This window comes from Grampus griseus (assembly GCF_964374135.1).
Source record: "Grampus griseus genome assembly, chromosome: 18".
In the NCBI taxonomy this organism is placed as follows: Eukaryota; Metazoa; Chordata; class Mammalia; order Artiodactyla; family Delphinidae; genus Grampus; species Grampus griseus.
The window spans coordinates 64,238,736-64,266,078 of NC_139012.1; the positions used below are offsets into that span (position 1 = coordinate 64,238,736).

At 49.3% G+C, this 27,343-nt stretch overlaps 1 protein-coding gene across 1 annotated transcript in view; it reads right to left on the minus strand.

The window, feature by feature from the left end:
- The window catches only part of DHRS12 (dehydrogenase/reductase 12), a 36,816-nt gene extending 10,892 nt beyond the window's left edge, over positions 1-25,924 (minus strand). Inside the window, exons 1-5 of the mRNA XM_082676019.1 lie at positions 25,820-25,924; positions 21,615-21,748; positions 19,882-19,964; positions 12,148-12,240; positions 10,766-10,847 (exon numbers count right to left, since the gene is read on the minus strand). Of these exons, the coding sequence (XP_082532145.1) occupies positions 10,766-10,847; positions 12,148-12,240; positions 19,882-19,964; positions 21,615-21,748; positions 25,820-25,875 (448 nt within the window). The 5' untranslated portion in view covers positions 25,876-25,924. The remainder of the gene's footprint in view (positions 1-10,765; positions 10,848-12,147; positions 12,241-19,881; positions 19,965-21,614; positions 21,749-25,819) is intronic.
- Between the last annotated feature and the right edge of the window lie 1,419 nt (positions 25,925-27,343).

A 27,343-nucleotide genomic window follows, 5' to 3' on the forward strand; every position in this document is an offset into this window, starting at 1 on the left:
CATGGTGCTCCTGAAATCATACCACATCATGGGTATGATATATTTCAGTAGCATTAAAAGTATTGTTTGATGAGAAAAATCTACTGCAATGTTTACATTTAGCATAGGAGAACTGATTGGAGTTTCTATTAAGAAACCTTCACAGCCAGCTTGAAATAAGGCCACTTTGGTTACTAAGCGGGTGTATTCGGGTATATGCTCCTACCAATTGTACTATCTGCCGGAGAAAATGACTGTCCCTCTACCCCTGGCAGGTTACTGGTGTAGATGTTAAAGGAGCAGACAGTTGCGTGATGAATACTATTGGGTACCTCTCCCATTGGTACAATAACACAAACATCCCATAGCGAGCCTAGGGGCCTCACACACTGACTTTACAAATTATATAAAGACCATTTCAAAGATCATATTACCTGGGGAAGCTGGGAGCACAGAGTCCCAGAGAAAATGAGGCATTAAGAGGTATTAGAGTCATCAGTTTCTCGTGGGGTATTTACTCTTGGTTTGGGGTCAGACAGCGGTGAGGATGAGTCAGATCTTTCCCTTTGCCCCCAACCTCAACTTCCCCCGCTTCCAGTTCCACTTGCTAAATGCCAGACCCAGTGATAAATACTAGGGATACTGTGAGAACTCCCTGACTGCAGGGTGTTCACCAGGCATTAACAGGTTATTATGTAATGAACCTACACCCACAGTGAGGTCAGTGCTGTGCAGAAGAGACTGCTCTGAGCACATGGGATGGGGTGGCGGTGGCATCGGGCCTGAGTTAGCAGTGAGGTGACACCTGAGCTAAGATTTAGAGGCGAGAGAGGCAGGACTAAGCTGCAGGGTGCTAGGAGAGGGTAGGGATGGGAGGAAGGTGTCCAGGCGTGGAGCACAGTCTGTGCAAAGAGCCTGGGGGTGGGAGGGCTCACTCAAGGGTGGCTGAAGCTGTGAGCAGCTGGACAGCATTGTTTAAATGTGGGAATGGACACCTGTGAGCTCCACCTGTGAGGTGGGAAGGGTCCACCTGAGAGGAGAGGGGGGAGCTCTGGCACCTGTCTTGGGCTCCAGGTAACCCACAAAAGTGAATATGCTATCACTTCCTTGTCCTCCCCAGGCCATCCAAGGTCTGTACCTCAGGGTGCTACAGCTCAACCAGTGTTTCTGGTGGAAGATGACTGCATCACTCCCTGCTGTCACATCCGAGAGGGAGGCTGTTGGTACTACACCTGGGGCACAAGGAAAGAGCCTGCTTTACAGCAGGGAGAGAATGGGCTTATTAAAGGCATGAAGGTGCTTAATTGGGATTTTGTTTTTAAAATTCCCCAAATGGGTGTGTGGTAGAACTGCTGTGAGTAGCTCTCCTTTAAAAACACCCATGGAATCCCAGCCAGATCAACCCATAAGGTCCTGGGCCCCCGGGCCAGGATGGAGTCGGGCACCTCAATGGCTTCCTGAATTGGGGCCAGTGCTCCTTGGCTGGGAGAACAGGAGGCGTGGTCCCCACGGGGCCCCGAGAGAGCTCGCCCCGGCCCGGGCACTGCAGTGGCTCAGACACCACCCCAGAGTGGCGGACAGGTAGGTGGGGAGGCCCATCGTGGCCCAGGGGCTCAGCTCTGGAAGGTGTTTGTGCCTCATCCAAAGCAGCCTCAATGGCTGGCAGAAAACCAAAGCCAAGGGGCAGAAGATCTCTGACTTTTGGGTTTATCCATTCTGTCCTTAGGAGGGCGGCACAGCCACCGCCCCCCACCCCCCCGCAGTGCAGTTTTAGACCAAGAGCCTCACCCAGGGCTCCAAAGCCGTTCTGGGGGCCGAGGGGTCCTACCTTGTAGCTTCAGGAGCTCCAGACCCCACCAGTCTCCCCTGATGCCTGAAGTCTAGCCTCCTCACCCCCAATCTATCAGTCCTCTGGGTGAAAATGTCTCAAGAATGAGAGGAGTGATGGGCTAGGGCTTGCCCTAGAAGACAGTAAAATGTATGTGAATAATGAGAATAGTGCAGTCGTGACAATAATCACTAGATCGGTGGAACGGACTGGAGCTTGGAAAGAGAAGCAACTTAGTGAGAATTTGGTACACGAGAGAGACAGCATCACAACTCAAAAGAAAGGAAAGATTATGCGATATGTAAGCAGAGCTGTGACACTGTTTATTAAAAAGCATGAGAAGAAAGAGAGAAAGAAAGAGGAGAAAAGGGTCCTTACCGACCTAATATCCAAATAACTTCCAGTGGACGAAAACGCTAAGAGAAAATGTTGTAAGAAAATAAGGGAAAAAAACAAGTATTTAGAGTAACCAGGATTTTTTTTAACCATAAAAACGAATAAATCAGTCTTAATAATAGCTATACAGCCTGACTACATAGAAAATTTAAACTTCTGTGTGACCAACCAAAGCACCAAAAACAGAATTAAAAAGTAATTTGCTAAACTGGGGTGGAGGAGGTGTCAGGGAGGAACGCACTTGTGATAGATGTGCCAAAGATGGCTTATAAACCAACAGTTTAAAAGACGATGATCACAATTGAAAAATGGGCAAAGGACATGAACAGGCAACTCTGCAAAGAAATACAAGTGGCCAATAAATAAGCACCATCGCCAAGTTCCATGTCACTAGTAACCAAAGCAACGCAAAGAAAAGTAAGAGGCCAGATTTCATCTATCACTTTTGCAAAGGTGGTGGGACCCAGAGCTTGTTGGGATAGGGAGAGATAAGCACTAAGAATGCTGGTGGGAATACAAATTGCTCCAATTTTTCTGGCGGGCAATTTGGTTAATGTATCATGTATTTGGCAATTTGGTCAAAGGTCTCAAAAATGGTCACAAACTAGGTGTCTGTAATTTCACTCCTAGGAATCCATCCTAAGGCAATAAGCAAAGATCCACACAAAAATGAATGAACAGAGGTACTCATGGTGGAATCATTTTCAATAGTGAGAAGTTGGAAACAAGCTAAATATCCCACAATAGGGGCTAAACATACTAAACTATGGCACATTCATACAACAGAATATATTCTAAAGAGAAGGAACACTCTACAGGATGTTTAATGACACGAGAAAACATTTATAACATAATGCTACCTGGAAAAACACAAGACTCAGAATGGCATACACACTGTGGCCCCTCCTCGGAGTAGGGGACACACATAGAAAAAGGCTGGAAAAAACAGACCCATGTTAATGGTGGTTTTATCTTAATGATGGAATTACGGGAGAGTCTTGGCTTCTCTTGGATACTTTTATTTCCCTATTTTCTAAAAGAAGACACATTTGTCTTATGATTAGAAACAAGCGATCCTGAATAAACACCACCTCCCTACCCTGCCCCCCCCCACAAAGTCCTAAGATGGTACCTGCTAAGATGAGCACAGATCCTTGGTTACTGAGCTGTGAGCTGGGACCCAGAAAGGAGTGTAGCCCAAGGGAATGAGAGAGGGGAGACGAAATGTTTGGAGGGAAGGAACAGAGGAGGCGTGAGGAAGGGAACTGGGAATGGTGCAGAATGCAGGATGCTGCTGAAGCCATACTGGTTTTGCTGGGGACCTGATAATACTCCAGCATCCATTCGTTCCGTCGTTTGAAGAGATCAGAGGGGCTTGGGCATCTTGGGGCCAGATTTCAAAACAGGAGAAGGACACCTAAGGGAGCCCTCTGATGCAGCTGGACAGCAGCCCTCTCTCCCTCTCCCTCCTCCTGCATCTTCCTCTCTCCCTGCATCTCAGGGGCTTCTCAGGGGAGAGGTGGTGCAGAGAAAATTCTAGGACAACGATGGGGTCACTGAGGAACGATGGGAAGGCCAATGAGACACTGAGGCTGGCTGATCACCTTTTCTTTTGTGACTACTGCCTGCTTCCCAATTTTACCCAGAACCAGGTGGGCTCACAGAAATCATGAACTCTGGCTCTGGTCAAGGGTTCCTCATGGGGTCACCTTCCCTCACCCCAAGACTCTCCTGGACAGCAAGACTGCCATCTCTCCGTCCACAGCCTTTGCGCATTCCACTATCCTTGGAATAGTGGAAGGACTTTCTCCGGCCTCTGCACGGCACAGCATGGAAGGTGCCTCTGCGTTTATTCCTCACCAACTGATGCCTTTTAGCACCTACTATTATCAGGCGTGAGCAGGGTGACCTGTGCTCTAGGCTGGAGGGAAGACAGTGCCCCTTCTAGGAGCGCACTGATTCAAGGAGGGCACCTCAAGTCAATCATAGCGAATAGTCTGCTTCTTACCAAGAAACAGACTCACTGTGCGGAGAGCTATGATACTTTCCTATCCTTTTGCTTTTTCTTATATATTTTTACATCCAGTAAAATTCTGTGGGGGGGGGGGGCAGGGGTGTGTGCAGCTCTATGAGCTCTTGCAAATGCATACAATTGGGTAACTCTATGCATTAGATTGTGCTGTGATTCACAACCATTCCGTCACCCCAAATATTCCCTCACAGTCACCTACTACCTTTGTGGTCACACCCTCCTCCCACCCCTAACCACCAGCAACCACCGATCTGTTCTCAGTCCCCATAGCTTTGCCTTTTCCAGAACATCATATAAACAGAATCATACAATGTATCCTTTTGAGTCTGGCTTGACTTTAGCCAATGCATTTAAGATTCAGCCACATTGCTGCAAACATCAATGTTTTGTTCCTTTTTATTGCTGAATAGCATCCCATTGTATGGAAGCACCACAGTTTATTCACCAGTTGAAGGACATCTGGGTTGTTTCCAATTTGGGGTGATTATGAATAAAAATAAAGCAACTATAAACATTTGTGTACACATTTTTGCGTGAACACGTTATTTCTCTTGGGTAAATAACTTACAGCTCCTTCTTTAACCCTCACCTCTAGCCTATAAAGGTATCATGATCTCCATTTTACGGAATGGGAATGTGAGGCTTGAGGAGGTTTAAGCACTTTGCACACAGTCACGTAGCTGGAGGAACTGGATTACCCACCCAGTAGGTCAGCTCAAAACGGACTGAGCTCCTCGTAAGGGCCAGGCAGTGCGTGCACTCAGTGATTCATGCTCTGTGCCAGAAACCACCTATCAAAGGGTGACTTCTATGGTGCTAAGATAGGGTCACAGAGGGTGCTCTGGGAGACCAGAGGAGGAGAAGCGCTGGCCAAGCTCCAGGCTGGTGTGCTCCCAGCGAGTCACGGAGGAGAAGTGAAAGTGAACCAGGAAGGGGACGTTCCAGGCACCGGAGCCACAGGAACAAAAGCATGGAGGTATCCTGCTGGTGACAGGTTCCAAAACTAATGGGCGGACTGGCAGAGGATCCACGTTGGGAAACCATGGAAGTATGTCTGGACAGGTGGGGGAGGTACCATAACAAAGGACTTCAGTTCCAGGTGAAGGGATCTGGATGTTACAGCAATATCAGCTGACATTTCTACAGTGCTTACTATCCCCAGGTACTGTGTCTTTCTGGGAATCCTGAAGGTTTGGGAGCTGGAAGGTTTTAGGAGCCAAATGGCACATAGGTGAAGCTCCGAGTAAGGCTTATTGACACATAAGAATGCCTGGCACCAGACACCTTTAGTGCCTGAGGGCCTGTTTCACCTTGGAAGTACTGTTCTCTGCTTTCCTGGGGTTTGGACCCCAGCTCCCTTCATGGACGGAAAGAGAACTTAACCATGTGGTTACTGACATTGTTTATGTGTCTGACTCCCCCACTGGACCGGGAGTCCATATAATTTCTGAATCCTCATCGCTGACCACAGCTTACAGTGTGTGCTCTTCAAATGTTTATGGAACAAACAAGATATTTTGCTCATTAAATATTTGGGGTTAATAGTTACCACATCAAACTCAGATGACCCATTTCCAAAGACTTAGAATGTAATAAAATAGACCCTTGTCGTAGATTACTGTTTGACAATGTTCACCCTCTCTTCCCCAGTTACCTGGGAGGAGTATGTTTCCCTGACTCTTGATTTTGTGCTCTGTGAAATGACTTGCATTGGTCAGCTGGACGTTAGCAGATCTGAAGCAAGCAGGGGCTTGCAATGTGCTTGCACACTTGGGCTTCTGCTATTGCCACCGGAACATACTCTGGCCAGCCTAATGGTCCGAGGAGGATGCAAGAATTTGGAACATAATGCAGACCCAACTTGCTGCTTAGAGATACCCTACTGAGCTCAGCTGACGTTAGCCCACCCAGCAGACCTGCCTAAGAGTCAACAAGAAATACATGCTTATTTATTGTATGCCTAAGAGATTTGGGGGTTGTTTGTTATGTAGTAAGAGCTGACAGATACAAGCCTATAACAAAAATGGACCAAATATAATTTTGTTGTCCTTTATTTAGGAAGGTGAGTCACTCAGACTCTGATTTCAAACTACTTCTGGTCCTGTTTCCTTGTTTATGAAATCTATAAAGTTGTTATGAGAACTGAACGAGATAGTCCAAGAAAAACACTTAGTGGAGCCCCTGGCACATGGGAAGTGTTCAGTGTGCGCCATTATTATTACTATTATTATCATCATTATTATTAAGGTGTTTCTGGACCCTGGGTCCCTGCTTTAAACAGCAGTTACCATTGGGTGTGGAGCTATGCCGGTAAGCAGAAAGCCCCAAATAACAGAATGTGAAGGGACAGAACATGTACCGCGCACTGATGTAGGTGCGTCCTTCCAAGATGACCTCAACTGAACTTTCCCACCCTCTGCCAAAGATCTAAGGCACCACTGCCTGTTTATTACGGTCAATTAACTGATGATACAGCTGTCTCGGAGGAAGTGGATGGCATCCTTGTCTCGTGTGCCGGGGGTGAGAGGGGCTGAGAGGCGGGTGAGAGCTGTGATCGGCGGGTGCTCGGGCTGTGGCCAGCTGCCAGCACAGCACTCCGCGAAGCACTGCCCCACCCACCCACCCCCCACATCCGTCTTCACTCCTCACGGGCTCTGAATGCCACTGAACGCCAACAGGCAAAACGGATATGGTTTGAGAAGACCCGAAACACAGGGGCAAGTACAGTGACCAAACAGCATCTGTCTCATGAGATCACTTCACCTCCACGCTTCGTCTCCCCACAAATCTACCCTGGGGCGACTCATTTTCGTCCCTAGGAGAGTAAACTATGAAAATCTCTCCATGCGCCACCCATCCCCGCAAAAGGAGAGGGAGAATGATTTCCAACCTTTATCTGATTCATAGACTGTGATGTCCTCACAAAGAGCCACATGCAGCCATGGGCTCTGACAGTATTTCACTAATCCACCACCTCCCGAACTCTTAGGATCTGGTGATAAATTCTGCAAATCCTACTGTGTCCTGTCCTCAGAGTATCAGGAATCTACTGATGTTTGGCTGGGATTGGAAGTATTTCTAGAGGCCAAACGGAATCTTAGAACATAGCAAACAACCTAACCTGTGTTACATAATCAGGCCACGAAAACATGTTTCGCATTAGAAAGGCAGCCAGCAGTTTCCTAGGACTCAGACAGAGGGATGGACTGTTTGCTTGGCTCTGCACCTGCTTCAGAATGACAGTATTTGAACCTCTCTGTATCTCCTCATCTGTAAAGCAGAAGCACGTCAAGCTGCCCTCTCTGTCACGGACTCGCTCCTGTGTATGTTGGACTACGTCTTCCCCTCTGGAGAGGAGGAATAAATATTAAGCATGAGAATTACTATGCTTCTCAGAGAGGTTGGCAAGATCAATAAAATGTTTCTAACACAGGTAGGAAATGAAAATGAGAGATATCAAGGTGCTTAGAAGCAGATCGGATCCAAAACAAAAGTACAACATAATCAGCTGTATAATCAAAGAGGCAAAAGCAAAACCAAACAATAATAAATAATAAAATAAAATTTTTAAAAAAGGGAATTCCCTGGTCGTCCAGTGGTTAGGACTCTGCGCTTTCACCGCGGTGGCCTGGGTTCAGTCCCTGGTGGGGGTACTGAGATCCAGCAAGTCTTGCAGCGTGGCAAAAAAAAAAAAAAAAAAAAAAGCAGTTCCCTGAGAGTCTATCAGATCTGCCCCACATTCTCAATCAAGGCAGATTCCCAGGAGGCCCTCTAAGCAGTGTCCCCAGCCCTGGGCCATGCTTCTCCTGGCATGGCTGGTCACTCCCCTCCCAGCCTCCCTTTAGCACTTATCTCATGATAACGCAGGGATGGGTCTGAGGGAGGAGATGCTGGGGGCTGGTAGAACTCATCTTGGTTATGAACATGGGCTGTGGAGGCAGACAGACTTGGGTTCAAATTCTGGCTCCTCCACTTGACCTTGGGCAAGTTATGCAAGCTCTCTCAGTCTAGTGTTTTCATCTGTAATGTACAGGCAGGAATACTTCCATCATAGGGTGGTCACGTGGGTTCAGTGCCATATATACGTACGCCACCCACGAGTGCCCAGCATGCAGCGCACACCCAGTAGAATTTAGCTGGGTGGTGGATGGGCAGGTGGGGAAGCAGCAGAGCAGGCTTCATCCTGTGCAACCCCACAGGGCCCTGCACTTTTTGAATACAGGGGCCCCCATTTTTGTTTGGCACTGGGCCCCGCAAATCACAAAGCTGGTCCTGGAGAGCAGCCACCTGGGAGGCCAGCTGCTAGGACCCTAGGAGTCCTCGCCATCCAGGAGAGTTAGAAGGCAAACCCTGGCATGACCCCCCATGTGCGTACTTTTGGTACTTTGGGCAAGGATACCACATTTGGAACAAAGCGAACGTTGGGAATATTTTGCACTAAACCTGCAACGTTTCATAGCAAGCTCCCAGGGATTTGTTTAAGAAGAAATAAATGCAACCTCAGTGCCAGGGAGAAAGGTTCTTCCCCACTCCAGATGCGCTCTTTCTCCTGGAGGGAGAACAATGGACATCCTCCCTCAGCCCCTTCCTCTCTCCATTGCGAGGACGGGACCACTTAAAAACTGGAGTAAATTTAGGGGCAGTAATCTGGGCTTGCTGAGCTCTGCTCCCCACGTCTTCCTCTTCCTGGGAGGGGTTGGTGGTGTCTGTCTGAGGCCAGCCAGATGCAACAAAGCAAGTGAGGCTGGCTAACTCTGGGGTTTAGCATTAAGGAAGCCACTTGGCTCTCACGTGAGCCATGCCCTTCAACCAGCCTTATCCGTAACAACAGTGATTTGGGGCTTTCATCCACTGTCTTAATCCTCAAATTGTTCAGTTCTTGGTTGGGAAGAGGGTTACTATTTAATGGACACCTTCAACGACAAACACAGGAACCCCCGCCATTCATCTTGTGACTTAGGATGAATTAAAATGCCTTATTAAGGGGCTTCCCTGGTGGCGCAGTGGTTGAGGGTCCGCCTGCCAATGCAGGGGACACGGGTTTGTGCCCCAGTCCGGGAGGATCCCACATGCCACGGAGCGGCTGGGCCTGTGAGCCATGGCCACTGAGCCTGCGTGTCCGGAGCCTGTGCTCCGCAGCGGGAGAGGCCACAACAGTGAGAGGCCCGCGTACCGCAAAAAATAAATTAAATAAATAAATAAATAAAAACTAAAATGCCTTATTAAAAGCTTCACTTCCTATGAGGAAATGGTATAGTCACTGGGGAGAATCTTAGATTCATTGCATCTCCGAGTTGAAAGGCACCGAAATAGTCTACGGTTGGTCCCTGACTTATGATGGTTTGAATTATGATTTTTTGACTCATGACGGTGTGAAAGCGATACACATTAGGTAGAAATCGCACTTCAAATTTTGGATTTTGAACCTTTCCCGGGGTGGTGATATGCGGTATGATGCTCTCTCAGGATGCAGGGCAGCGAGCTGCAGCTTCCAGTCAGCCAGGTGATCACAATAATGAGCAACGCTCACACTTACAGCCATTCTAGAGCCAGACAACCGTTCTGTTTTTCACTTTCAGTATAGTATTCAATAAATTACATGACATATTCAATACTTCATTATAAATTAGGCTTTGTGTTAGATGATCTTGTCCAACTGTAGGCTAATGTAAGTGTTCTGAGCATGTTTAAGGTAGGCTGGGCTAAGCTACGATATTCGGTAGGTTAGGTGGATTAAATGCATTTTCAATTTACTATATGATCAACTTATGATGGGTTGGCTGGGACCTAACCCCAATATAAGCTGAGGAAGATCTGTACTCCAGACCCCTTGGTCTGAGATGGAGAAAATCCAAAGAGGTTAAAATCCCGGTACCTTGGTTTTCAGACTTTAGTGTGCATCAGAATCATCCGGAGGGCTTGTTAAAACACAGACTTCTCAGCCCCATCCTAGTTTTGGATTTAGTAGAGCTGGGGGTGAAGCCCAAGAATGTGCGTTTCTACCCAGCTGCCCGGCGATGTTGATGCTGCTGGCCCAGGAACCCTACTTTGAGAATCACTGGCCTGGCACAAAATGAGTCGGCCTGTTATTACAGAGCAGGAACCGGAACCCAGGGGTCCTGCATTCCAAGTGAGTGCCCTTCTTGGCCCATCTTCTGGTCTCATGGTTGCACCTTTCTCAGCCCTGGCTGGAAGCTCCCTTGGCTACAGTTTTCATGTCTGCACTTTCTACCTAAGATGACCTTGCCCTTCTCACCAAAGTCATGTCTATAATGAGCCTTGAGCTTCCTAGAAAAAAAAAACTTTAACAATGCTAAGTATTCCTGGCACTAACACATATTATGTAAAACATGAAAAGAGTGTTTTATGAAGAAATAATAATGCAGTGAAGGATAAATTTAAAGTAAATGCAATCACGCCAAGGACCAAGAACCCAAAAAGTAGATCAATGTTTTTCTGATCCTTCTACAGTATCATTTATGTCTACATTTATTTTGCTAAAAGCAAACAAGAAAACTGCTTACACTTACCCAGAGTGTTGGTAGCAAAGTTTTTTTCAAGTCCATCTTCCGTGAGCTCTCTCTTATTGACCATGCAACCTGCATTATTGATCTAGAAAGTACAGTTCCCATTTCAAAATAAAGGAAAATAGGGCCAAAGGACCTGTTCCCAAACCCCACAGTTCCACCACCACCACTGGTCCCACATTCAGGTGACGACAACAGTTCAGCTCAACTGTCCCTTCACTCCAAACCCCGTCCTGGAAAAGGCCATTTGTGCAGCAGCCTCAGCCTCGGGACTGTGCAGAGACCTCCGACGACCAGGGCCTGGCCCGGCAACCTAATTCATGATAAAGTGCCCCAGGAGTTCGTCTAGACCAGCGCTGTCCAATAGAAATATATGATTTTAAGTTTTCTAGAAAGTGACCACATTAAAAAGGTAAAAAGAAACAGGTAAAATTGATTTTAATATTTTATTTAACTCAATATATCCAAAAGAGTATCATTTCAAAATGTAATCAATATAAAAATGTTAGTTTACTCTATTTTTTTTTTTTTTTTTTGCGGTACGTGGGCCTCTCACTGTTGTGGCCTCTCCCGCTGCGGAGCACAGGCTCCGGACGCGCAGGCTCAGCGGCCATGGCTCACGGGCCCAGCCGCTCCGCGGCATGTGGGATCTTCCCGGACCGGGGCACGAACCCGTGTCCCCTGCCTCGGCAGGCGGACCCTCAACCACTGCGCCACCAGGGAAGCCCTGTTTACTCTATTTTTCACACTAAGTCTTCAACATCGGCAGATTTGTACACTGGTGGCACACCTCAATTTGGACTAGCTACATTTCAAATGCTCCGTAGCCATATTGGACAGCGCAAGAGTAGACCTGAGCCTGAGTGAACATTTCGGAGCACATTAGAAACTATTTGGGTAGAAACGCAGCTCAGCTCAGAGTATATGCGAGGAGGAGAAGGACACCAGCCCACCTGAGTCCTCTAGCTCTCTCTGGAGAGCAACTGACTGTGTTACTAAAAGATGTGCTTGTCTGCAGCAAGCGTTCTTTTGGACTAAGCTTTTTATTTAATTTCCCCCTGAGCCTCTTATTTTAATGTAGCAATCCCCAAATCTACAGAGTTCAGGAATACCAGTATACAAATCATCATTTTATGAAAAAAATGGAACCTCCCCAGCCCCCCCACAGACCCAGTGGATGGTCCCTTCCTTTCCCCACAAATCCAACCAATAGGGTTAGATTGACTCCAATGAGTGAAACTGATAACTGAACAGGCCTCCCCATAAAAGATTCTCACTAAGGTGTCACCATAAAGATCCACAAACATACACACCAGTCTACAACCACACAGGCAAGAAATGCACATGCATGAGATTTACCCCCTACTTATGTTTACAAAGCTTACCAGGACATTGAGGGTATGTTCCTGCTTGAAATTTTCAACAAATTTCCAGACTGTCTTGGGATCAGATAAGTCCACAATGTGCAGAAAGATGTTCTAAACCAAAAAACAAAAAAACATTGTAAAGCCTTAAAAAAAAAAAAAGATAACATGTATTCTTTTCATTAAAAATGGTTTTTTAAAAAAATGGTTTTAAAAATCAAATCGTTTGGAATGATATAAAATGGAAAGTCTCACTCTTCAGAAGTACACCATTGTTCACAGTTTCTTGCAAATCATCCAGAAATATTTTAAGTACATACAATATTTATAAATGTATTTTTCAGGCATTATATATTATACAATTTAAGTATTATGTGTGTGTGTGTGTGCCCCTTTTCCATATAGATAGAATCAGACTATACATTGTTCTATATCCTTCTTTTTCACTTAACAATATGTTTTAGAGATTTTTTTCTTATATATAAATCTACCTTCTTTCTTTTTTTTTTTTAACCAGGTTGTTTTCTTATTGTTGAGTTTCTTTTTTTAAACATCTTTATTGGAGTATAATTGCTTCACAATGGTGTGTTGGTTTCTGCTTTATAACAAAGTTATACATATACATATATCCCCACATCTCTTCCCTCTTGCATCTCCCTCCCACCCTCCCTATCCCATCCCTCTCCTCTGGGTGGTCACAAAGCACGGAGCTCATCTCCCTGTGCTATGCGGCTGCTTCCCACTAGCTATCTAGTTTACATTTGGTAGTGTATATATGTCCATGCCACTCTCTCACTTTGTCCCAGCTTTCCCTTCCCCCTCCCCATTTCCTCAAGTTCATTCTCTAGTAGGTCTGTGTCTTTATTCCCACTTTGCCCCTAGGTTCTTCATGACCATTTTTTTTGTTTGTTTTTTAGATTCCATATATATGTGTTAGCATACGGTATTTGTTTTTCTCTTTCTGACTTACTTCACTCTGTATGACAGACTCTAGGTCCATCCAACTCACTACAAATAACTCAATTTCGTTTCTTTTTATGGCTGAGTAATATTCCATTGTATATATGTGCCACATCTTCTTTATCCATTCATCTGTCGATGGACACTTAGGTTGCTTCCATGTCCTGGCTGTTGTAAATAGAGCTGCAATAAACATGCACTGATCATTTACGTGCATGGCTGTGTGCACCACCGTAAAGGAAAAGGGGGCATTCAGCATGACTCCTCCATCACGGAGTTCTGAGTCTACTGGGGGAGGAGGCCGCGTCCAGAGGTAACCATGTCACAAGGCAGCAACGGACACACAACGTAAGCAAGGACTGAGTCACAGAAGAAGTTGTCATCTTATAGTTAGGATGTGCCTCCGATAATCTCTTAGGAGCAAAATATTGACAAAAACTCCCAAATGATTGGTAGGAAACGACGACACATCCATGCAAACGTATGTTTTGTGGCCATTACAATGGCCTCCCCCCCAGCAGACTCAGAACTCCTTGATGAAGAAGCCACGCTGAATGCCCCCTTTTCCTTTACGGTGGTGCACACAGCCGTGCACGTAAATGATCAATGCATGCTGTCCATTTACCCCTTTTTCTCTGTACTCAGCACATAATTGAAACTTGTGTTCTCAGCATCCAGTGGACGTGAGGCTATTCCCCCTGAGCTCCAGCAGACGTCAGGGACTTATCACCAACCCAAGGCAGATTCCTGCTGCTGGGAGCTGAACCTACAGGCAAAACTCTGAGCAACAGCTGTAACTCCCTTGATAAAGCAGAGTTCAGGACCCTGTCTCAGTTGCCCCATTAACTGAGCCATTGAACGCAAGTCAGAATTTCTTTCTACTGATTGATCTTAAAACATATTTCCTCACCCTGAGACAAAGGCTCAGAGAATGAGAAGACAGAAGCAGTCCCACATTTTCACGCCTCAGAAGGTCTGTAATCAGCTTGAAGACCATATTTGGCTTAAGTCTGGAACAACTGACTCTTCCTCTGCCTTCAGGGAGAGGAAAAGCATTGTCCGTACAGGACTATGCTCTTCTACAAAGTCTCTGAAGGCCCTCACCCAGACAGAGCGGACATGAGGCTGCTGACTCACACCTCGGTCAGCCGTGAGCGTCTACCAGGGACAGCAAACCAGGTCCACACACCTAATCCTTTCGTTCTGAGTACTTCCCGGCAACCACCCTGGAACTCCCTCCCACCAGCAGGGCTGCGACACTCACACAAAGCCAGGCTCAAAGAAACAACAAAATTCAAGTGAGCAACAAAATTCAAGTGAGCCAAAATCAATTTTACTCTGATCATCCCTCAATCTCCTTGAGCTTCCTGGAAGCACCCAAGGCATCGCAGAATTAAAAAGAGGCAGCAGCAGGGAAGAGGGACTCGCCATTATAGACAAATCAACCTTGGAGCCTGGTGAAATGAAGCGTCCTGAAAAGGTGAAGGGAATCATCTGGCTCCCTCTGCAAGAAACCAGGAAGCCCAAAGGCACCCAGAAGGAGAGGCCAGCAGCCTGCTGTGACCAGGGGAAGGAACCAGGCAGGTGCCAGTGTGTAAAACCCTGATCTGCTGATCTACACATGACGAGGCTAGACCTAGGAGACATTGGGGGCCCTATACTCACTTTAAAAAAAAAAAAATTATATATTTATTTATTTGGTCACACCAGTCTTAGTTGTGGCACGCAGGTTCCTTAGTTATGGCATGTGAACTCTTAGTTGTGGCACGCATGTGGGATCTAGCTCCCTGACCAGGGATCGAACCTGGGCCCCCTGCATTGGGAGTGCAGAGTCCTAACCACTGTGCCACCAGGGAAGTCCTGTACTCACTCTTTAAACCTAAAGAGGATACAAGTCTGGTTATTGAAACTGAGCAAAACTCAACTGGGATCCTTCCTATAGGTGAACCACCACCATCTAGCTGCTGGGTGGCCCAGGAGTCATGAGTTGACATCACGGGAAGCCTCTACCCAGGGCAGAGGGTGAGTTTGAAGGGTAAAGGGGAGACAGTACATGAATGTGCCCTTGGAAGTAGAAATCACTATGTAGGAACGAGGTGATAGTTACTATTAATGTCTAGTACTCAGGAAGCTAAACCAGTAATTCTTAAGAAGGTGGAATTCCACGTTGGCCTGGGAGAACTGGAGAGTAGAAACCCCTGTTTTTTATCTTGGTGTTTTGCTGTTGATGGGATCAATCTGCACAAGACAGAAGGCACATTGACAGCAACTTCCAGCCATATCAGGAAGTGCAAAGGTTGCACTGTACCTCTGTGATCTTTCTCCGGAAACCCATCACTCCGTTCTAATCAATGAGAAACACAACCGGCCAATCCCAGTTGAGGGAGAGTATACAAAACCCCTGGCTAGCACTCCTCAAAACTGTCCGGGTCATCAAAAACTAGGAAGATCTGAGACACTGTCACAGCCACGAGGAGACACGACAACTAAATGTAACGTGGGATCCTGGATGGGATCTGGGAACAGACAAAGGGCGGCAGGTAAAAACTAAGGAAATCTGAATGGACTTTAGTTAGTAATAATGTATCAATATTGGTTCATTTGCTTAACAAATGAATCATACTCATGTAAGACGGACGTTAGCAAAGGGAAAACTGGGTGTGGGGTAAATGGAAAGTCTGCATTATTTTCACAACTTTTCTATGCATCTAAAACTATTCTGAAATTTTAAAGTTTATTTTTTTTAAAATGTTGCCCATGGGGAATTCCCTGGCAGTCCAGTGGTTAGGGTTCTGTGCTTTCACTGCTGGGGCCTGGGTTTGATCCCTGGCTGGGGAACTAAGATCCCACACGCCACTCGGTGTGGCCAAAAAAAAAAAAAAGAGTTGCCCAAGGAGATAACTGCCAGACAAAAGCGTGGTGCCCTTCTATCCAGACAGCGAGATGGTGCTGAACTGCATGTGGCGAGGAGCTGAAGGAGGGTCCACTCTGACTCTCTCCCTGGGCCCATCAGGAACATTGTGCCAGACACAGTGGCTGCTGCACTGGGAGTTTGCTCTGTGACAAGCGCTCCTTCCCCCAAGCCTGGGGCCACACACACCCTCTCCAGAAAGAGCCCCGTGGCAGGATACTGAACTCTCCGTACTCCACACACCTGATCTTACCAAGCCAGTGCGTCCAAGCAGCTGGTTCCCACGTGACCTTGTCCTTCCCTGGTGCCCAGCCTGCCCACACGCGCCTGGCTCAGCTGGCCTGCCACACACCCCACCCAGGCTCTCCTGCCCAAAGGACCACCGCTCTTTGATGTCCACCCAACTATGCACCCAGAACCAGTCCGCCAGTGCCCTCCCTCCCTGCTTTACCGGCCCAAGCACTAATGAAAGAGAACTAGGGAACTTGAAAAGCAGAGAGTGTAAGGTTGGGAGTGGTAATAATATTAGCATAAACAATGTTGATAACAGCAATAATAGTAATAGCTTCTATGGATCGAGAGCTGTACATACTATGATGCCCTGAACTTCCCATGTCATAGCACTACCATGTTATGTCAGCCAGGGTCTAACAGAAACCACTTTCAACAGAGGGAATTGAACGCAGGGATTGGTTTCCCAGAGGAGAAGGGAGATGAGAACTCAGCTGGGACTGGTGAAGAAACCCGGAGACCAGCAGCAGCAGGAAGCGCCCACCAGCCCTAGGCTGCAGGAGCAACGGGAGGGGCTGATATGACCTGAGCCTGAGAGCAGGCTCACCCCCAGAAGCAGGAACCTCAGCGGAGACTCAGCTGTTACCACGGAGGCCAGATATCCTGTTTCCCCATTCCTCCCGCCCCCTTCCTCCCAATCTTCCTCTAATACCCGCCGCTGGTCAAACGCAGGCACGAGGTGGCTGACGTGGGAGCTGGGGGAACACATACTTCGGAAGCCACGCCGTCCACACCTCCCCGCCCCACCGTGATACAGAGCCGATCAGGCGGGCCCAGGGAGGGGCACATCCTTTGTTGAAAATGCTTGTTGATCGCTTAATCCTTACAGGACTGAGAGGGGCTGTACTGCCTCTACCATGTCAATCTCCAGCTCCCAGCATGCTGCCTGACACGTTCACACTCAAAGAGATGTTCAAAAATGAACAAAGTAGTATCACCCTACTTTTCAGATGAGGAAACTGAGGTTCAGGGAAGCTAAGCACACTGTCCCAGCTCACAAGGCTTCGTGAGCGCAGAACCGGCACTCGGATGGGAGCCCCGCCCCTTCCCATACACCCCTGATGAAGCTGGGCAGTGGTGCCTCTCTACAACCAGGAAGGAGCAGCCGATCCCGGGGAAGAGCCTGGAGGATGCACGAGTCGGGGAAACCACACCCGCGGGGATGAGCAGACGGGCACCACCGGCCCCGGACCCTCCGAGCGCTCAGTGCTGGCGGCCACTTACAAACACAAAAGAGGAGAGGATTTCCCGTGGGTTTGTGAACGTGAATGGGGGGAGGCCGCAGGTGAAGGGCTCCCTCTCCCCCCGCCCCAGGAAACATGCTTGCTCCCCCTTTCAGCACTACCTCCCAAAGATGGTGCAGCTGGACATAAGGCGGTCTCAACAGCGTAAAGAGCATCGTGTCCTCTTCTTCTATATAGATCCACTCTGTAGAAAAACATAGCCCAAACCAAAGCGGGCTGGGATCCAGACAGAGCCTCCCCTGCCCATAGCCTGAGATTAGTATTCCTGTTGCATCCTGCAGCAGCACCACCGAAAGTTATCAGCAGGCAGACAGCCAGCTTTCCATCTCAAGAACTGCAGCCCCCAGATCGCAGCTGCCCTTGCAGACGTCAGAGGAAGATTTAGAGACCCTCGAGCTCTCAGCCAGCCCTAAGCCTCCGGGAGGAATCTGATGGCAAGAAGCTGCGGAGTCTGCGGAAAGTCTCTTGCCTTGAAAACGTTACTTCAAGACGTGGAATAACCTTCATGAGCAGAGGCAAAATAGTCCATTCTAGATTGGGGCATCTGTTTTCCCTTTAGCCACGGCCCAAGCCTGAGGGCGCGGGGCGCTGTCCGCCCCTCGGCTATGGGCAGTTGCTGGAGAAGCAGGTGCACAGGACAGAGGAGGAAACTCCAGGTGGGGCTGGAAGCAACATGCTCTGGAGCGAAGGTGAGGGGCCCGTGGTCACTGCCAGCCAGGCCCCTCCTCTCCACTTGACACTGGGAGTTCAGGGGCCTCCATGGGGGCCGGCTTCCCGGGGTGCCACCTGCACAGGTGCACAGACCCCAAGAGGGCCCCGCTTGTTTTTTATTTCTTAATTCTTTTTTGATCACTCATTCCTTTCGCTATTACTGTGATGATTTTTAAGTCTCCTAGCAATAACACTTCGGACTTTGGAACTGTTAACTTTGTTCTTATTAGAGATTCTACTGTGTTACTAAGCCAGAGTGCCTTCAAGGGGGAACTTTTTTGTGTGTGTGTGTGTGGCACGTGGGCCTCTCACTGTTGTGGCCTCTCCCGTTGCGGAGCACAGGCTCCGGACGCGCAGGCTCAGCGGCCATGGCTCACGGGCCCAGCCGCTCCGCGGCATGTGGGATCTTCCCAGACCGGGTCGTGAACCCGCGTCCCCTGCATCGGCAGGCGGACTCTCAACCACTGCGCCACCAGGGAAGCCCCGGAACTTTTTTTAAAATTACTTTTTATTGGAGTACAGGCCCCGCTTGTGTTAATGCTATGCCTTCGCCGTCCTCCAATTCTTAGGCTTTTAACACCAGGGTCCCACACCTTCGTTTTGCGCTGGGCCCTACAGATTATATAGCCAGTCCTGGTTCCGACTGTCTCAGAAGAGGAAGCCCACAAACCGTAAGCCAGCTGTGAAAGCTCTCGAGAGGAAGTGGCTCTCATCAAGGCCAAAATGTCATCTGTTGTCCCTCTTTCTCCGAAGACCACTGGGTCAGTTTACAGCTTGGCTCACCCTGAGTCACCTCTGATGTGTCTCACTGACGTGGCCTCCCTCTGTGGGGGGGACCCCAGCAGTGCCACGTCCGTATCATGTCTCCCCAGCAGGCGCAGATGCCTTCATGGGGCGTGGGATCAAACCTCACTGCCCCCCTTATCCCCAGTCCAGCCCAGACTTTGAAAAGCGGCAGCTCAGAGGAGCGAGGGGGGAGTGGGAGAAATTGGGAGGTTGGGATTGACATAGATACACTACTGATACTACACATAAAACAGACAACTCATGAGAACCTACTGTATAAAACAGGGAACTCTACTCAGTGCTCTGTGGTGACCAGAATGGGAAGGAAATCTAAAAAAGAGGGGATATATGGGGACTTCCCTGGTGGTCCAGCGCTTAAGACTCCGTGCTCCCAATGCAGGGGGCCCGGGTTTGATCCCTGGTAAGGGAACTAGATCCCGTATGCCGCAACTAAGAGTCCATATGCTGCAACTAAAGATCCCGCATGGGGCAACGAAGATCCTGTGTGCCGCAATGAAGACCCAGCGCAGCCAAATAAATAAATAAATATATATATATATATATATTTTAAGAGTGGATATATGTATATGTATAACTGATTCACTTTGCTGTACAGCAAAAATAAATAGAATAGAATAGAATAAAATAAAATAAAATAGGACCTCTGTCCCGAAACACATTGAAAAAAAAAAAAGAAAAGCACAGCTCCAGCTCTGCTGGCTGAGGCTGCCCCCCAAGCGGAAGCACAAACAGGCCACTGCCAACTCGGGGCGCGTGGCCAGGAGTCCAGCCCCCTGCACTGCGGACCCCGCAGGCAGGAACCCCCAGCAGGAGGGCCACAGAGCAGCTCACCTGGTTCCTGCTCTCCCTGATGATCTCACCTCTGGCACCTTCCGCTCGGTTTTCATCTCGACAAACCAGGTGAACTGTGCCACCTGGTGGAATTCAACAAAACCGTCTGTGAGGGACAGCGACAGTGACAGCTATGGAGACCAGCTTTTCCAAATGAAGGACTAAGACATACGGGCTCACAGAAAGAGTACCTGAAGTGGAGACTATTCTGGAAAATCTAGACAGATGGTCCCCACAGTCAGAGCAGCAGATGTAAGAGAGAGGGTGATCTTGGAACCCGTCCTCCTGCCTACCTGAGCTGACTGACGGTGCACCTGGGACAATGTCCTGACTTAAGCGTCTGAATATATCAAGGATGAGAAGGGTCGGTTTCTGTCATACCGGCATCCCTAACATCTCACAGAGTACCTGACACACAGGTCTCAACCTAGCCGCACTTTGGACCCACCCAGGAAGTTTTTAAAGCTCTAGATGATGGGCCCAGGCCTGCGGATGTTTTAAAAGCTCCCCGGGGAGTCTAATGTTCTGCCTAATATGCAGCAGGAACTCGATAAATATTTACTGAATGGCTGAGTCCATAAATGGCTCTCAGACTATTCCAGCAAAAGCCACACCGTCGTCAATCAAGGCCTATTTAAAGGGGACTTACGCTGTCTGCGGCAGTAAAGAAGTAAACATTATGGAACCTGCCTTCTTCACCTACAATAGCTGCTTTTTAAAATGGGGTCTGTTTAATGGGAAGCTACACGCTAATCACACCACCAGCCCGTCTGCTTTATCCTCGTCCCCACAGCTCTTCAGAGTACCTCCCAGTTGCTAAGATGCAGTTAATCTTCCCCCTGACTTGGCAGATAATTAAATACAACTCCAAATGGTATAATATTCCCCTGAAAAATGCCTAACAATTTTAGAGAAAGAAAAAAATCTCGAGCATCTTGAAAAGTGATAAATTCCCAACTTATTTCCCCAACTTCTGCCGGAACATCCATTTTTCCTGGAGAAGGGGCTCTGGAGAGACACGGTAGGCTTTTCTAGCCACCACATTGCCACTAAGTGACCCAGGGCAGTTGAGCTTATGCAGGAAATTCCGGCATTTACCAGGAGGAAGACTTCAGCTGCCTGAATAATTTACAGGCACCCAGAGAGGCACTTCCCCAAATCAAGCTTAGGGAGGAGAAAGGGGAGGCTGTCTCCAGCTGCTCGAAACCTGAAGGCTGGACACCAGGAAGGAAGAAGGAAGTTCACTGCACGCCCCTCCCCCGTTATTCTGGGGGCTCTGGTTCTTAACTAGGGTCCACAGGCAAATTGCGAGGGACTCCCAGTATCCTTCCCACCCCCGACCCCGTTGTTGTTGAGAAGACAGGAACTGGAGACCAAGTATGCAGGTGTTTTTTTGTTTTAAGGTTCCACTGGTGATTCAGACGCCTAGGGTTGGCCGGAGCCCCTCACTGTTCTTAATCAGAAAACAATGACATGTGGACAGGACCCCAGCTCTCCTGTGAATTAACCGTGTTGAGAAAAGCCTCCTCCAGTCACTCGCTCTGTCCGCCTCTAGCTTGAAGCTTACCGCACAGCAGCTGTGCCGATCAGCACGGGGTCACTGTTCAGGGCTCCCAGCTGTGCTGGCCGTGGCCTTCCTGACCCTCCTGTGACACAGGGCGCTCTCCCCGGCATGGAGCGGCCACAGGCTGGCCTCGGGGCCCAGTGCGCGCACGAGTTAGCAGGCTGCTCACCTCGCCTGGCGATCTCGAAGGCAGTTGCTTTTCCAATGCCGCTGTTCCCCCCGGTGACCATGAAGGCTCTTCCAGGGACTTGGACGTCCAGGTCATCAGGGATGAAGTCCTTGGACGCAGATTCATAGCCACTCCTGGAAGCAGCAGAGCCACAGAAGGAATGGCCGTGAGTAGCTGGGAACACAATCTCCTGTGGGGAGGAAGCCTAATTCTGAGCTGGGCATCGTGCTCTCTCCGGCACATCACGCAGCCCCTTTCTTCCTGGGCTCCCCCTGCTATCCTCCCTGGTCTCATGAACACCACCATGTCCTCCAGGCCTACATTTCCTATACCGTTAGCTTCCTGAACTGAAAATGCTTGGCGATTCCAACAATTTGGTGGCCAAACTACCTTTCTCTGACTGCCTCTGATACCAGGAGGTGCCCTCCACCCAAAAAAACCCTTTGATAGATAGATCTTTTTGGGGGGGCCTTTTTCCCACAGTGGGGGGAGCGGAGAGGAGCTTAGGCGACCAGGAACATCGTGCCTACTGCACCGCAGGACAGGTGTCTCTACCCAGGTATAGAAGGACAATGGCAAAGAGGGTAGATTTGCACGTAGGGAATGAAGGAGGGGGCAGGTGCGGTTGTATGAGGGCTGCACGCCTTCAGAGGAAGCAAGCCTCCTTTGGGGCCACAGGGTGTGTGCTGCACAACTCTAGGGGGCGCCGTTCCGATCACAGTGATGAGAGATTCGTATCTGCATCAGGACAACTTTCTGCCGGATGACAGCAAAGCACATAGACAGGGAGGTGCTTCTTCTAATTTGCACAAAGGCATCACATTGGACAGAAACAACTCTGAGTTCCTTAACTGTTTCTCTCTGCTTTTTGAGCTTCCTCTTCTAGCTTTACTGTCCTAGTATTTCCCAGCTACAAAACTGGCTGAGGCAGTAGAGGCAGAGTGTAGGGGGATTGGCAGGAGGAGACCCACAGGGCGGAGCTCTCCCCACACACCAGCAGGCTGGGGTCTCAGCTTGTGTCTCTCACCCAAAGAGCTGATTCCCTGCAATGTAGAAAGCAACTCTTTCCCCCATAGGTTCTGGAAGAAGCCCAGTGCCCTCCCCGCGCCCTGTTTACACACAGACTGCCAACAGCTGGTCTCCTGCCCCATGCCCTGGCACAGCACAACTGCCAATTACATGCCTGGACGCTGGTGAAGAGGGCCAAAGAATGTTTATGAGCTTGGGTCTGGTTTTGCCACAGGGGCGGTCATGGCCCCTGGTCTCACAGTCAAGAGACCAAGGAGAATGTTCCTGTTCTCACCATCTGTGACTCGCCCAAACATCCAGGGCGGCTCAGAGAATGCCCTTCCCATTGCTTCCGCTGTTAGTGGGCCACTTAGCGGGGCAAGCAAGACTTCTGACTGTTCCAAGGCCTCCTGAAAGGCTGACTTGAAACTAAAAATAATATCAATCATAAGGGCTTTGGATCAAGCAACTTGGATTTAAATCACAGCTCTGCCTCTTAACAGTTGTGCCGTCTCATGTGCTGGCTTAACCTTTCTGAGCTCCTGTCTCCTCATCTGCACAAAGGGGATAATAAAAGCTACTTCTTGGGCAGCCTGGGTGAGATGATGTATGTGAGACATTTATCACACACTTGGAATAAATTAGGAACTCAATAAATAATAGTTGCTATCATTATTACTAGTATTAATAACGACATGAATACCTTTCACATTCAAAACTAAGCTCATTGCCCCCCCCCCCCGCCTCCTAGCCCTTCAAATCATTAGGGACTTTGAGAGTAATTTAAACTATAACCAAAGATGAAGCTGGAAGATTTGTTTTTTTCCCACAGGTCGGGGTCCCAGGATCACTGTGAAAAGATTTTCTTGCAGAGGAAAGAGGTTTCTCAGAAAGAATCAAGGGCCAGGAAGCCAGTGAATAGGGGCCCAGGCAGGACAAGGCACTGGTGGGGAGTAAAGAAGAGCTTTCCAAACCACCACAGGGCCAGAGAACATGCCCCAAGTAAATGCCCCACAGGGGCCCGGCCCCGAGAGCCCCCTCCTCCTGGGGCAGGAAGCTGAGAGGCTTTTCTCTGTGACACACAGCTAGAGTAGACCTTAACCTCTGGGCTACCACATCGATCCTATTAGAGCCTTAGGTTTGCTGAGGACGGCTCCTGTGGATTAAACCTCTTCCTCAAACTCCAGACTGTGAGCCAGTTGCCAAGTGGGCGGTGCCAGGCTGGGCTAAAGGACACGTCATAATTCCCTTTGTCCTTTGCCTTCAACACAGGGATTCCATCCTGATCCAGTCTGTTGTTAATAAGACAACTTAGTTTGTTTTGTGTCCTCCCACCCTCTTTTTTCATCTTTATAAACTCTTGATATCAGTCCTTATTTTTCAGACATAGAGAGACATAAATGACTTACAAGGTCATGAGATGGTAGGTAATGAAGCCCAGCACCCCAGCCTAGGGCACCTTCTACCTCACGCTCAGAGTGGTCCCCAGACAAGCAGCATCAGCATCACCTGGCAATCCGTCCACGGAGTCAAACACTCCAGGGTGAGGCCGCGCAATCAGTGAGTGGTTTCACATGCCCTCCAGGTGATTTTGATTTGAGCTGAGCAGCCACTGTACTTAGTGTTTCCTGAACTCCCTGAATACAGGAATCAAGCTCCCCGGCAGGCTTCCCCCAACTTATCCAATATGGAATTTGCTAAGGTCCCACCCACACGTGCTAGGAGCTTAGGAGTCAGTTGTTGTAGCTGAACTACCCCCTGGTAATTCTTAGGTTCGGGCAAGTTTAGGAAACTGTAACTAGATCCTGCTGCCTAGGGGCCCAACGTGAGGAAGCTTTATAAAAATCCTGGTGTGCCAAGAAGAAACACTGTAAACCCAACCTACAGACTCTCAAGTTGGAATCAAAGCGAGGTGCTGTCTTTCCCTCCAATTCACTAAATACATAATAGAGGGAAACCCGCCTACGTGTGCACCCCTCCAACTTCACGGAAGAGTCTGGGGAGAGACTTTTAGAAGCCTGCTTTCCTGGGGCAGGAAGCTGACTCAAACTTTTCATGCTGCATTCCGTGTTAACATGGAAAGACCCAGCAAATGGTGGCCACTGCCTGTACACCCCTTTGAAAGAGGCGGCCACGGTATTCACCTAAATTCAGTGGGTCAGGGTTGACGGCTACACTTCCCACATTCTCTGCAGCACTGGCCCCTGAGGAGGGTCTGCACTTTTTCCAAAAGGATGTGGGGTGCAGAGAAGGGAGCAGCAGTAGCTGTCTCCCCTTGGAATGATGCCTGGAGTCCTGGTATGACGGAAATTTGCCCAGGCTGCCTTAGGAACTGATAAAAACCCTAGTGCAGGGAGGAGAGGAAGTCTCCTAGAGATGACTGGGATGCACAGAAGAAACACCTGTAGGATTTTTAAATAAAATGTCTGTCGAGGCCCCAGTGCACATCAGCTGAATCAGAATCTCTAAGGGGAGGGCCTGGAAAATGGTATCTTAAATTCTCCACTGGTGATTTCTGATTTCAGACAGGGGTGAGAACCACTGCGTAAGCCTAACTAATTCTAAGATAAAAACCACCTCTCCATCTGCCAGAAGTGGCCACTCCTTAAAACCACAGCGAGGGCGATCACGGGGCCGGTGAAACCATCCAGCACCGTTCAGCAAGCTCACACTGGGTGCAGAGCTGACCTGAAACCCTCGCCCGGAATGTTCCAGCTGGAGGGAGAGGTCACAGTCCACAAGCCGCAGTTGATTAGTGAGGAAAAAAACACACCCAGGAAAGTACTAAACAGAATCTCGACTAGCAGCTCAGAACTAACCCCGTCTGACGCCGAAAACAGCCCCACGGAGCCTGTATCAGAGCCCGCCCAGCAGGGTGCCAAGGGAACACCCTGGAGGCTCTCAGGCGCCTGGGCCGCCTGACGTCAGTGGGTGGGGCCTGCGCTGCAAGGCCCCGCCCCCGGACGCCAGCCAGGTGCGGGGGTCGCGCCGGCCGCCGGCACATCTGCCCGCGGGCTGCCAGCTAACGGGCGCCTCCGTCGCTTGGTGGGTCCAAGAGATCGCGGGGAAGTCGCGGGCGCGTCCCCGCTAACCTCGCTCGCGCACGCCGAGGCGGGCCACGTGACAGCCGGACGGCCTGCCCCCCAACCGGCAGCCCCGGCCCGCGGCCCCCGGCGCGGTACCCTCTGCATCCTTACTTGGTGTATTCGCGCAGGCCTTTGGCGAACCACACGGCGCTGCGGTAGAGGAGCATGGTTGGGCGGGCGCCGCACGCAGAGTCTCGCGGGCCTGCTCTCCCGGTGCCCCCGCCCCGCCCCGCCCCCTGGGCCAGCCAGCGGTTACATCATCCCAGTTACATAAAAACCGCGGCTTTTGGGGCTTTTCTCCACTGGGAATGCGACGGCGTCTCCGTACGACGTGGAACGCCCCTCCTGCCCCGGGTCTGGAGAGTGCCCCCTCCAGCCCCAGCCTCAGAGGGCTGGGGAGGGGGGGAGGGAGGGAGGGCAGACCGTGCTGCGGGCCGCGCTGAAGGTCTGCATAGTCACCTCTGGGTCGAAGCCGGGCGTCAGCACGTTTTGGGGGTATGACTAGGATGCAAAGATGGCACCGAAGCGCACCTCCTAGAATCTGATGACCCAGAAAATTGTGTGGAATAAAAGCGATGAGGCTTACTGATACTAAAAAGATGTCTTCATCTGATGGGTTTATCATAGGGGTTACTGAAAAACCAGCATTTTCTAAGTTCCCACCTACCTTGTTTCACGAAATGCCCCCAGTATCTCGGCGGAGGGACATGGCCTCTTCAGCAGGTGCAATAAGTCAGGTCAGTAACATGCACACAGTGACACGGTTGTGGAGAGGCAGGGCTGGGTCTCTCTCCCTCCGGAGAGGTAAGTCTGTCTCCAAAGTACAGACCTGTGCCACTAGTTCTGCAGCGTCTCGCAGTGCCAGGGGCCCTTTATCTCCTCCAAATCTTCATCAGCGTCCCCGATCCCCCAAGGCCAAATAAACATACTGTGTTAGTTAGGGAAAAAAAAGCATAGTGGCTGTGTCAGCCTACATCCTAGACAAGTCATCCAGCCCCTTCTGGGCCCCATATGTAGGAATTGGGCACCCCTGTCCACATCTGACCTCCATCTCTAAGTCCCAGTTAGGAAACCTCTCTCCATTAAATTCTGTACTGGTTTACCCAACTCACCCAGAGACTGAGACACCCTTACATAAGATGCGCAGAGACCAGCTGGTTTAATGGCCTCATTACCTAGGATAGACGATATAGGATCACTGCCCCCTCCCAAGTGGGCGTGTATTTAATGCAGAATACCTTTTGAAACAAATTTCCCCAGAACAGCTTGCTCCTCTGAACAGGACTGTGAGGTTCCACGGCGTTGCTCTTATTTTTGACAGAGTGATGAAAGGAAGTTTAAACAAGTGGCATTCTGTAAAGCCACCCAGCCTGGTGTGACTTTCAATGCCAGTCAGGTTAGACCAGGAGAACATTTTGGACCCCCAGAGTTACACAACTGTGCTTTGTACACTCTGTGTCAGTGATGGAAAAGGTATCAGTCTGCTCTGAATCTCTCTCACCACCTCAGGAAATGTGCTTTTGGCTCACAGAGGGGGTAAGAAATTCTTTTGAACCACACAGTGTATTGAGGACATCAGCAGCGCCTTGCAGTAAAAGGGTGGGTGGAAACCCAGCTCTCTCAACCTGCCGTGTA